General features: G+C 39.5%; 1 protein-coding gene across 1 annotated transcript in view; it reads right to left on the bottom strand.

Moving 5' to 3' along the window:
• NEK2 (NIMA related kinase 2) overlaps positions 1-12,112 on the bottom strand; it is a 17,317-nt gene extending 5,205 nt beyond the window's left edge. The window contains exons 1-6 of the mRNA XM_027871316.1: positions 11,934-12,112; positions 7,091-7,308; positions 5,506-5,746; positions 4,454-4,536; positions 3,649-3,775; positions 1,419-1,638 (exon numbers count right to left, since the gene is read on the bottom strand). Coding sequence (XP_027727117.1) covers positions 1,419-1,638; positions 3,649-3,775; positions 4,454-4,536; positions 5,506-5,746; positions 7,091-7,308; positions 11,934-12,029 — 985 coding nt within the window. The 5' untranslated portion in view covers positions 12,030-12,112. The remainder of the gene's footprint in view (positions 1-1,418; positions 1,639-3,648; positions 3,776-4,453; positions 4,537-5,505; positions 5,747-7,090; positions 7,309-11,933) is intronic.
• Positions 12,113-13,050: the final 938 nt, after the last annotated feature.

The raw sequence follows: 13,050 nt of genomic DNA, 5'->3' as shown, positions 1-13,050 counted from the left end.
CACACACACACACACACACACACACACACACACACACACACACACCCCCAACCATATCTCCAATTGAAACTTTACAAAACAATGTTTTAATTTTTAAATTCCTTAGCAAGGCTTTACCATAAAGAATTTACCTGCCAAGAGTTATTTCATTGTTTACTCATATTGAGTTAGTAGGACTATTTTAGGTCAATGAAAAATGAATATGTTCTCTTTTCAATCTAAAAAATAGAAGCAGGACACATTTCATTCTCAGTGATGATAACCTGGCATAATACATAAAGCCAACTTCTTGGATTCATGATACCCTCAAATAACAGGAAACCACAATTACTATTTGGCAGCTTCTACTGGAATCATTATCTATTATTTAAATTTACCATAGAAGTAAAGAGATATCCTGATCTCAATGTCAACAAGAGATCAGGGGTATTGGAAAGAGAAAAGCTTTATTTTCTTTAAGAATTTACTTACTCGGGAGGAGGAAGAGGAAAAAGATGTGGGTGTCCTATCAAATCAGACCACTTTTAAATTCCCAGGAAAATATATAGTGCCAATTTTTACCATTTTAATAATTTTGGGAAAGCAAACAGGTAAATATTACAAAAAACATTAATAGACCTGATAGCAGTGTTCCTATTTTTTGGACCACATTAGAGTAAAAAGTCTGGAAAGGAGGTCAAAACAGCCATGTGTAGCCTATAGCAATATCACAAATCTGTCAATCTTCCAAATCCAGAGTTCAACTGAAGAAGTACCCTCACTTCTTGTCCATTTATATTTGAAAACCTTAGTGGAAACCCCTGTTTAGTAAGATGGATAAATTACCCCCATAAAGGCAACTGAGAAGTATGAACTGGTCATTCTAGCAACATCAAATTTTTAAAAAAGGTTCATGGAATTGTTTTTTATCTTTAGCATCTAAACAAACAAGCAACATATTTTTCAGTAGGAAGAACTTAACTGCTTTTGATTCATCATTAATTTAAGATAACACAATATATTAACCCTGTGACCAGGAGTCTTAGTAACTATAATGACATGCTGTAGACACTCATTCATCTCCTGTTATTTGAGTTGACTTAACCCCAAAATATCATAAAATTTTATTCCTGAAATGGTAAGAGAAAACAGTCACCTATCTTCAGAAACCAACACTGATTTTTACAGAAAAACGGGGAACAACAAGGAAATTATTTATGATGGAAATATTTGGTGCAAAGTGGGTAGTAAGAGAAGTGGGTTTTTCTCCCTTTACTGAAGTGAAATAGTTACAGTCACTACATAAGGACACGGCTGAAGATAAGAAGTTAGCCCTAAAGAAAGATAAAATGTTGAGATGTTTGCCTAAACTCTTAGGGGAAATCCAAACATTCAATTCTCCCATTCTCTCCCTTTTCAAAATGAATACTATTTCCTACGTTCTAGCCTTTCTTCTCTTGCTTTGATGGCTTTCTCTCTCTCCTGCAGTTGTAGCTCCTTTAATCTCAGTTCAGTCATCGCAGGGCCTGAATTCTGCAGTTTTTCTGGCTCTCCTGATCGCCGCCCTCTCCTCTCAGGATTTTTTCTTTGCTCTTCAGCTACCAAGTCTGCTATGAGAGAGTTTTCCAGAATTTCTTCAACAGATGGTCGACAGTAATCCTTGAAAAATGTAAAACATACAAATAATAATCGTGACAAAATTTCTGAGCATAAAGAAATCAGACTTACTTCTAAAGTAAGACAGATAGTGCTTTATGTACAGACCTTGAACATATAAGGAGAAAAAATAAACTAGTGATGGAGAGATAGGTCCTATGATGTACTCCAATAAAGTATATCCCTTTTCTTCACCATAACACATTTCCACCTTCCAAAGTTCCATTCCTACAGCAGTTTAACAATCTGAGGTAGTTATTTTTATTGCTTTGTAGCAGAGTCACATGAATTTTGAATACAGTGCTTATTTATAATAAAAGTTGTCTAACATGGACGCACTCTGATTTTTCATTGTTAAAGGATGGCATGGGAGTGAGACAAACAAAAGTATACTAAGCATGACTTCTGACACCAATCCTCATTTGCCCAGACCTTTCCTCAGGGTAAAGAACTCATAAAGACACCTCCTCCCCGCCCCCACCCACAACTAATCTTATCTACTAAAATTAAATCACTGCCAACACCATAAAAGCTAGATGGCACAATGGGTTAGAGTACTGGACTTGAAGTTGTGAAGACCCAAGTTCAAATCCAGCCTCAGATACTAGCTGTGTAACCCTGGGCAAGTCATTTAACTTCTCTCAGCCTCATTTCCTCATCTGTAAAGTGGGTATAATAATGTAATAGCACCTACCTCACAGGGTTGTTGTGAGGATGCAAACCTCAATATAATATAAATATATATAATATAAATGCTGGCTATACTTATAACATAATCCCTTTATGATCCCTTTTATAGTCACCTATTTGGACTCAAAGAGGCAACATAGTATCATGCAAAACACATTGAATTTGGAGTCAGAAGACCCAGGTTCCAATCATAATTTTGCTACTCATGTTGTTCATCCTTAGTTTCAAAGATGAACAATGACATCACAGGGTGATGTCTTGACTTGCACGAGAATTGGATTTAAGTGAGGCAGAGGTGCAAGTGTCTTCAGCCTCACTCTCTCTTTCAGAGTCATCAGAGTCCGGTGGCAGGACAAAAACCAAGACTGACGATGGCCCAGGATGCAGTGGATGACCTTGGCATCTTCGATGCCTAACCAAGCCCTAAGCACTCCACAACCTCCTTCATGGACAATGGAACAAACTGTTCTCATCTGCCCATTCCACTGGGGGAGGTCTTCACATGCTTGAAGCAGACATTCCCCTAACTCACTGATGGGTTTGAGGCCTCTCAGTTACCCTCAACCTGGTTTAGCCCGTCTGCTGAGACAGTTTTACTAGGGTGTGGCCACCAGTGCATGCTACTGCTTCTTGGAGCCATAGGTGACAGTTAGGTGACAGGTGGACACCACAGGTAGATGAGCAGCCCTGAAAAGGGCTCAGCAAGCCCTCACACTAGTGGTACTAGTCCTCCTTGGACACCCCATACACCTCTACTTATACTATCTATATGACATTGGGCAAGTCACCCCTCTTTTCAAGGTCTCTTTAATGTTCCCACTCTAAATCCCTTGAGTTCAAACCACATACATTATCACTTTCTCCATTCCAAATTATATTTTCCCTATAAAACCAAGTCCATTTTCTTTTATTATTCCTGATACCCGTTCTTCTTTGCCCCTTTCTTCTTGGGCTAAATACAACACTCATGTTGTGCCACCCCCATCCCACTCACTCCTCAACAGAACACTGATCTAAATCCCCCCATAGGCAAAGATCAGGGGAAGTGACTGATCTGAATTGCATTTCTTGCTCCCGCCTCTTCCCGCCTGCCATCTGTCGGGTGTAGAGCAGAAGGAAAAAGGAAAGGAACAGCAGGCAAGCCTGCAAAGACAGTTAATTTGCCAAATTTACATATGTTCTCACTTGTCTTGAATAGCAGACCAGTTTTCTAAGGATATCTATTCCAATGATTATACAGAACTTCTTTTTAAACCAATAACCAAACAAAAATAATACAAACACCAAAATAAGTACGTCCAATCACAACATAGTCATCTTTACCTTCAAATTTAACATCTTAGTAATAATGTCATTCAATTCATCTGAGTAACGATATGGAATTCGCCTGAATTTTCCTTCTCTGATCTTTTCAGCTAATTCTTTCTGGCTGAAAGCTGTAAAAGGAGGCCTGAAAGAAAAAAAAAATTAAAACAAAAACCCATAGCATACTTCTTTCAAAAAGATATATACAAAAACGTATGTGACATGATCATTTACTCAATTAATTTCACCAATCATATGAGGAAAGGGATGAAGAGAGGAAAAATAATATATGATTACACCAAAATAAAGAATAAGCCATCTAAATTATAGTTTGGTTTCACCTTATAAATGAAATGCTTTTCTTTAGAATATTTAAAAGAGAAGATGGAGAGAGGGGATATACAAGCATTCCTTTGATACAGGAAATGCTTTCTTTTTTACCTTAGAAATAAATTCCCTAGAGTTTTTCTTTACTTTTCTCCTTCAGATTTCTCCTCCTATATTCACCATCATAAAAAAGCAATGCTACTATTAATTCCAGACCTATTTGTCCTTCAGTTAGATTTCAAGATTGAAACATAAGTGTGACAGGAGTTTAAACAAGTATAGTATCGGTGTTACAGATTGTAGCTTAAAACTAGGTTTAAAAAAAATGTTCTGGTCGACCCCAATTTTAGACCAGATTCTTTCATGTTCTGTATGTAACAATTTAAATAGCTATGTAAAAGGAACATGAATCTTTTGCAAAGGGACAAGCTACACCACAACAAGCAATAGAAAACCACAGAGCACCATATCGTTGTCAATGGTTCATCATACTTACATTAAGGCACACAACTCATACAGCAAACAGCCTAATGACCAAATATCGGACTTTTCATTATAGGACATGCGATTCATTTGTTCCTGAAAAAAATTATTTTTTGGGGGGAAAAGTTATTTTTGCTATAAATTTATATAAATTGATTTCTGAAATAAATGTAACTCCTGATGTTTACCTGGCTAACTACAATAAAGCACAGAAAACCAAACAATAAATCAAATTTGAGATAACCCCCAGGCCTCTTTCTCAGTAAGAAAAGTAAGCTTAATGTATTATGATTTTTTAAAAGGATTGTTTTATCCTAAAATATAGCCAATCTTCTCTCCAATGTAGAAGCCAGAATACCATAATCCTTTCTCCTACATATCTGAATTGCTATTATTGGCAAACTGGATCATAAATTTATGTTCTTTCCATCAATCCACAACATTAACCAAGTCAACAAACTTTCTCAATACTTATTGTAGTCCCCATGGGGTAAATAGAACAGATCTAATCACAATGAAGCAACTAGGCAGGTTTCAACTTTGGCAAGAACCACCTTTAAATAATTTTCCTTTACAATAGAGGATTTTAAATTAGAATTTAATCCCTTGTGAAAATACCATTGCCAATCTGTGTACAACCACATTTTTATCCTTAAAAGAACTGACTGATTTACAGTTCTGGTATCATAAGAAAATCTATTAACCAGAGATTAAATTACTAAGTTTTAGTAATAGAAGTTTGATTACAATTATTCTCTATGAAGCATGAATATAGATATGTATTTTTAATATGCTATAACTCTTTTATTAAGTAGAACCAGTAGAATTAAAAACTACTAAACACTTTTAAAATTACCTGTCATGGTAAGTGAAAGGCGCTCAAAGAAACCCAATTTCATCCTAAATTTTATTTAATGTTTCTTTTAAATTAAATTTTATTTTCAGATCTGAATTATCACCCTCTCACCCCTCTCCCTACCCCCAATTGAGAAAGCAAGAAAAACAAACCGCTTTAGTGCTTTATCTAAGATGTTGCCAAAGACATTCAAATTCTGAAATGCTTACTGGAGACATATAATAAGGTGTGCCAACAAATGTTTTTGCAAAACTTGTATCATGGTTTAATATCCTAGCCAGTCCGAAGTCTCCAAGTTTGACATTTTGCTTGCTATCCAGGAAAACATTAGCTGGTTTCAGGTCCCGATGCAACACAACATGGCCACCATCACTTCGTCTATGACATTCCTTTAGGGCCAAGGTCAACTGGGTCATTACACGGAGAACAAAATCTTCATCTGAGTAATGTCTACAGCAGAAAAATGAATAAAGATAAACCATCTCAAACAGCATGAGGCTTCGGAATTAATTCAGTGCAAGTGAAGAATATGATTATTATAATACATATTCCTGTAAGAGTTAATGTACATCTAAAGTTATCAGATAAAATTCATGGTTAATGTATATTGAGTAGAAGTGATATTCCTATAATTTATGAAGAAAGCAAAGCAAATTCAATTAAATTAGCTTCACTGACTTTTGGCAATTCCAAAAGATTTCAAAATTCCTAAGCCTAAATTTCTACTACCTCTATCTTTCTATTATTCCCACCCTACCTTCTCTTAAAAAAAATTTCTTTTTAATATATAAAATGACCACTCAGAAGGGTAAGTGAACACAGATATATACATATATGATATATATGTATACATATATATGTAAAAAGAGTACAAACAGACTTATCACAACAGGGAGAAGATAAATTATCACCTTTGCTAAGACTCAGGGGCCTATAAACAATTGTTCATAGTGGTTAAGAGTTCTTATCACATGCTTTTAAAAAATGTAGATAGATCCTTCATCTCTCAATTCATCCTGTGTTTTCAAGGGAAGAGAGGCTGAGAGCCAGAACAAATAGTGGCTGTACATAAGTTGCTTACCCTTGCAGTGTTCTCAGCAGCTCTTTAAAACTGAATTTACAGAGAAAGTGCCAAACTGCATTTTTTCAAGGGGGTTTCCTCATACTAAGGAAATCACCTGACCAATGCCTATCCCATATTTCAAGGGGTCTCTCTCCTTAATGAAGCCTTTCCTGATTTCCACTTCCCTCCTCTAATTCAATGTGATCTGTGCCTTCTCTAGCTCTTTCTATACCTTCCTTATGGCACTTACATTAATAGCTATAGTAAAAGATGGAAGGTGTATCTGTCGTTGTTGTTGTTCAATTTTTCAGTTGCGTCTGATTCTTTGTTCCATGGAATATGTTATATTATGTATGGAATACACACACACACACATATACATATATCTAAATCTATATCTTCCATGGAATACAGCTGTCCATGGGGTTTTCCTGGCAAAGAGAGATTAAATGACTTGCACAAAGGTAAGTGTCTAAGGCTGGAATTTAACTCAGATCTTCCTGACTAAGGCATCTGTCACTAGTATACTAAAGTGTAAGGTCCTTGAAGGAAAAGTCTGCATCCAGTTCAGCTTTGTGAGCACCTGATAACTATAGTGCCTTTTATATAATAGGCACACAACAAATACTTGACTTGAATTTACTAACAATAGATCACCTTGTGTCACAAAACAGAAATCTTTTAACAGAAACCAGATCCATTTCTACAACAGTAAAGAAAACCATACATACCTTTCTTTGGTGCATTTTGTTATAACACTAGCCAGATCCCCTCCTTCACAATATTCCATTACAATATAAAGTGTTGTATTGGATCTATCAATAATACGATCATAGTATCGGACAATATTTGGATGTTTCAGTTCACGGAGCAAATTCACTTCAGAAACAAGCATTTGTTTCTCAGCTTCTGTCATAGAACCATAGTCAAGTTCTTTCCAAACTAATACCTGAAATAAGAATTTCCAAAAGATGTCAACTCAGTATATTGCGTCTGTAGCAATAAAAATTGTTGATCAAGGGACATAGTACAAGTACACACACACACACACACACTTTTTATTTTCCTACTTAATAGAAGACATAGGCAGAGAAACATATTTTGTACTATAGGCAATATCTATAAAGTGTTTCAGTCTACCAGAGGTTTTCAGCCTTCACTGTAATACATGACAAAATGAATCTCTATCTGCCATAACCAATGGAATTTTCTGACAATAAATATACATGCATTTATAAAAAAACACACAAAAGTGCCCTGCCCCATACTGTAACCCCTGCAGGTTGCTCTGTAAATACCTGCCTACCTTAAGATCATAGGATCAAAATTTAGAGATGAAAGAGACCCTATGTTATCTAGTTCTACTTTTCATTGTGTATATATACACATACATATGATTTGCAGACCTTAAAGCACTATATAAATGCTTTAGCTACTACTATCATTATTATTATTATTACAGGAAAATAACAGGGCACATAGATTGACATATACTCACAGGCACCCAAAGCACCAGGAATTGAAACCAGGTCCACTGTATTTAAATTAAGTGTCCTTCCTATTGTACTACCTACCCCCAATTTCAAGTCCTACATGTAATTAATCTAGCATACTACTATCAGAGACAATTCCAGTAATTTGCTAATTCTCCCAATAGCATATTAACTTGCTGACTCCCCTCTCTTCCAATTTCAAAGGAAGAAGCTCATACAGTTTGGGGTCACTGACATCCACCTAGTTTGGTTTACAACAGTAGCAGGAGCTGTTTTATTCAGAAGCAGATGTAGAAGAACCCTGTTTGTTGACAGTCACTGCTATGAAAGATTCAAACATTAGAGTTTCAAGAAAGTAAAGAAAGTTTACTCAGTAATAAGAAACATAATTTCCTTCCTTCCTTCCTTATATTATCTTTATAAAACACCTACCTAAAACAGAAAGGGAGTTATGGTTACAATAACTTATGATAGTACAGATTTAAAAGGAGTCTTAAAATGCAGGTGCCAGGGGTCATGCCCACTTCCCATTTCTGGAAACAACGTTCCATTTCAGAGAACAATACAGATGTCACAACATCTTTTAACTCAACCTTGCTTGCTTCTGTGCCTATCCTATTTCCTTGCCATACTGATGCTCAAGTTTTATAATTATGGAGAGCAACAACCAGGCCTTTTTTTCTTTTTTTCCCATCTTTATACCTACTACCAAGCATGGTGACCTGCACATAGTAGTATTTTAAATTAGAAGAGATGGGGAGTAAAAGCAGTGACTTGCTTGAGCTCTCCCCCAAACCCTTCCAAATACCTGTAAAAAATGGCTATAAACAAACTCTAGAGCAGCAGAACCCACAAAAAGACAGAGTAAAACAAATTTCCAGCCCAAGACAACCTGGATGGTTGATTGGAAAGGTCTGTTGCACTGGGCTGGGAGAGGAGTGTAGTTCAGCGTGGGCTGAAATTATCAAGAAAAACTGCCCTGATATTTTAGAACCAGAGGGCAAAATAGAAATTGAAAGGATCCACCAGTCAGTCACCTCCTGAGATCCCCAAAGGAAAACTCCTAGGAATACTGTAGCCAAATTTCAGAGTTCCCAGGTCAAGGAGAAAATACTGCAAGCAGCCAGAAACAATTCAAGTATTGTGGAAACACAATCAACCCAAGATTTAGCAGCTTCTACATTAAGGAACCGAGGGGCTTGGAATATGATATTCCAGAGGTCAAAGGAGCTAGGATTAAAACCAAGAATCACCTACCCAGCAAAACTGAGTATAATCCTTCAGGGGGAAAAAAATGGACATTCAGTGAAATAGAGGACTTTCAGTGAAATAGAGGACTTTCAAGCATTCTTGATGAAAAGACCAGACCTGAACAGAAAATCTGACTCTCAAATACAAGACTCAAGAGAAGCATGAAAAGGTAAACAGGAAAGAGAAATCATAAGAGACATATTAAAGTTGAACTGTTTACATTCCTATGTGGAAAGATGATATTTGTAACTCATGAGACCTTTCTCAGTATTAGGGTAGTTGGAGGGAAAAAATACATAGATAGACAGATGAGTGAATCTTACTATCATTGGATTTGGCTTAAGTAGGGAATAGCATACACACTCAATTAGGTATGGAAATCTATCTCACCCTACAGAAAAATAGGGGGGATGGGAATAAGAGACAGGGGTGATGATAGAAGGGAGGACAGACTGGGGGAGAGGGTAATCAGAAACACACTTTTGAGGAGGGACAGGATCAAAAGACAGAATAGAATAAATGGGGGGCGGGATAGGACAAGGGGAACTATAGTTAGCTTTGTACAACATGACTACTATGGAAGCGTTTTACATGACTACACATGTATTAGTGGTATCGAGTTGCTTGTTTTCTCAATGAGTATAGGTGGGGAAGAAGGAAGGAAGAGAATTTGGAGCCCAAAGTTTTAAAAACAAATGTTAAAAATTGTTTTTACATGCAACCGGGAAATATATAAAATACATTAAAAATATAAAAAAAATATTTTTATAGTTTATGTAAATATATAAAAAATATAAAAATATATATAAACTATATCTATACAGGCAATGGGTTATAGAAATCTATCCTGAACTACAGGAAAATAGAAAGGGAAGAGGATAAGAGAAGGGGGGGGAGAGATAGAAGGGAGGGCAGATTGGGAGAAGGGGTATTCAGAATGCATGCCATTTTGGGGTGAGGGGAGGGGCGAGATGGGGCGAAAATTTGGAACTCAAAATTTTGTGGAAGTGAATGCTGGAAACTAAAAATAAATAAATTAAGTAATTAAATTAGAAGAGACCTTAGAAGCAACCTTCAGTCAATTCCTTCATTTTACAGATGAGGGAGCTAAAGCCCAAGGAGGAGAAAGGATATACCCAAGGCCACACAGGGTGCACCAGAGCCAAGATCCAAACCTAAGTATCTCATGTGAATCACAGGATTTAAGAGTTAGAACTAGAGGGGGAAGGAATGGACTAAGCATTTACACAGTACCTACTATGCATCAGGTACTGTGCTTACCACTTTACAAATATGATCTCATTCAATCCACCCTAAGAGATAGGTGTTATTATTATTCCCCTTTCACAGTTGAGGAAATTGAGGCAAACAGAGATTAAGTGACTTACCTAGAGTCACACCATGACTCCAAGACAGATAGGAACTCCGCTCTTCCTGACTGTGGGCCCAACACTAGCCCCTGTGCAACCTAGCTGTTAGATACACTAGGCACTGTTGCATAATGGAAAGTGATGGGCTCAAGAGTGAGGGGTGTTAAGTTGAAATACAGTTGGGCTGCTTCTACAAACAACTTCTGTGTCCTTACCTCTCTGGGCCTTGGTTCTATTGTTTGTTTAAAAAAAACAACAAAAAAAAACTGAAGGGGTTGACTATACACTCCCTTAGATAATCCTGTCTTCTAGGCTGGTTGGTGCTCAAGAAATGTTTGTTAAAATTGGTGCCCCTAGTAAAAACTGGTACTGTGGGCAGTCATATAGCCAAGATGAAGAGAAGATAAAAAGGAGAGGGAAGAGGGGGGAGGGGAGAAGAAAGAGGAAGATAGAGACAGACAGAAATAAAGAAGCACAGAAACATAAAGAAAAATAGAGAAAACAGAAAGCGACAGAAACTGAGAAAGACACACAGAAAAACAGAGACAGAAGCAGAGAAAGACAGACAGAAACAGAAAGGAAAAACAGACAGAGCCTGAAAGAGGCACAATAAGACAGAAATAGAAAAACTGAGACAGAAACAAAGAGAGACCTATGTTTCAGGGGAGTGATACACAGGTTGTCTATCCTTGAGAAAGCCAAGTTAATATATACTGTAGTTATTTGTATGAGCCTGTTATTCCTTTATTAGATTCTAAGTTTTAAGAAGGCAGACACCAAGCACATACACTTTATACCTCCCCCCAACAAAAACACGGTGCTCTGCAATAGGCGCTCAAAAAGATTTGTCATTAAAGTTTTTTCCCCCCACGGACACCAAAGTCTTTGAGTAAACAGACTTCTTTTAAAAGGAACAAGTGTGGCTGGGTGGTAGTAAGAGCTCTACACTGCGTTAGAACTTCCTTTTACCTTGTGTAACTAAGTTGGTGCAAGCGCCTTCCTCTGGGGGCGGGGGCGGGGTGAACTGACCGAGATCCCTTAAGGGTCTCTTCCAGCCCTAATAGCCTGCGGCCCTACTGCGTGCAGGTCCCAGCTCCAAGGCTGGGGGCACCGAGAGGACAAATGGCACGCTTCAGCCCTCGGGGACCGTAAAGCGAGTCCGAGTGCGCGGCGTTCGGCTAACGGCGGCAGCCGGAAGAGGAGCCCCGGCGGGGGCAGCCCCACCTCGGATTTTCCTCCGGTTCTGCCCCGCGGGCTTTCCGCCTAGTCCAGCACGGAGGTGGCCGAGGGGACAAGGGAGGGCTTTTCCCCGACTCCCAGCGGGCAGCAGCCGCAGCTGGGGGGTGGGGGAGGAGGGGGCGGTTCCCCGGCCTTCGCAAGGGAGGGGGGCGGGGAAGACAGCGCACGCCATGGCTGCGGGCCCGGGCCCGGGCCCGGGCTAGGGAGGAGCTCGCTCTCACCTTGCCGTCGCTCTTTCTCCGTATCTTTTGGCAGCGGCCATAAGAGCCGGTACCAATGGTGAAGAGCACCTCATAGTCCTCCACTCGAGAAGGCATCGCTCCGGCTCGGCCGCCGCCGAAAACCGGCTCAGAAGCACAACCCTGACCCCGAGGCAGAGCCAGAGATGAGGCCGCAGGATCCTCCAGGGCCGTTTAACCGTCGCGGGCTCTGCCTCGCTGCTTATTGGCTGGTGGCCCCGCCGCCCCGCTTCCCTGATTGGACAGGAGCGAAATAACAACTTTGGCATCTCGGGAAAATGGTAGTCGCTAAGCAACAGCGTCGGCGTCGGATTGCCAAAGCTGATGGGAAAGGGGCGGAATCAAGTGAAGGGGCGGGGCGCCGCGCAGCGGAGCGCAGCGAGCGGCTCTAGGCGACTCCTCGTGACCCAGGCCACCCGTGCTCACAGTTGTAGCCCTGTCTGCCCTCTGCACTCTACCCTCTGACCTCTGCACACTTCTCTTATCGCTTCTGCACACCGCCCTCCCCCCGCCCTAGGCTTGGCCTTGCTGAGGGTGTGGCTGTGGTCATAGGCTTGCTTGGGGCGCGGGGGAAGGGGAAAAGGGCAACCCCAAAACTGGGCTGAACGGGGGCGGGAGATAACCCTGTCAGTCATTGATCTGAAGTGATAAAGACAACAGTAATAAAAACGTGTACGTTTGGTTTAGGGAATGAGAGACGCATTCAGCTTGTGCCTTCACCTAGCCTGGGTGATCAAATCAAGTCTTTATTGAGCGCCTACTGTGTGCTAGGGAAAACTGAAGCTCAGGTTCATGTCCCTTGTGACCTCAGTGATCTAATAGGCCATTATTAGATAACTTGACGAGTGATAGCCTTTGATGGGATTTGATAAGTGCCTTAAGAAGGTACAAAGTGTTTCTGGATTCACAATGAGTTCAGATTTGATTGAGAGTGAAATGTTCAGGGAAAACGTCATAAAGACAGAAAATCAGAAGACCTGGGCTCAAATACAAGATCTATGGCTTACTACCTGTTTGATCTTGGGTCTTAGTAGTAGAAAGAGCACAGGCTCTGGACTCAGAAGGACCTGAGTTCAAATCCTACCTATGATGCCTATTA

The sequence above is a fragment of the Vombatus ursinus genome, unplaced genomic scaffold (genome assembly GCF_900497805.2).
Source record: "Vombatus ursinus unplaced genomic scaffold, bare-nosed wombat genome assembly UNPS02014798.1, whole genome shotgun sequence".
In the NCBI taxonomy this organism is placed as follows: domain Eukaryota; kingdom Metazoa; phylum Chordata; class Mammalia; order Diprotodontia; family Vombatidae; genus Vombatus; species Vombatus ursinus.
Note: the sequence above shows the minus strand (reverse complement) of the source record. Positions and strands in the feature narration are given on the sequence as shown.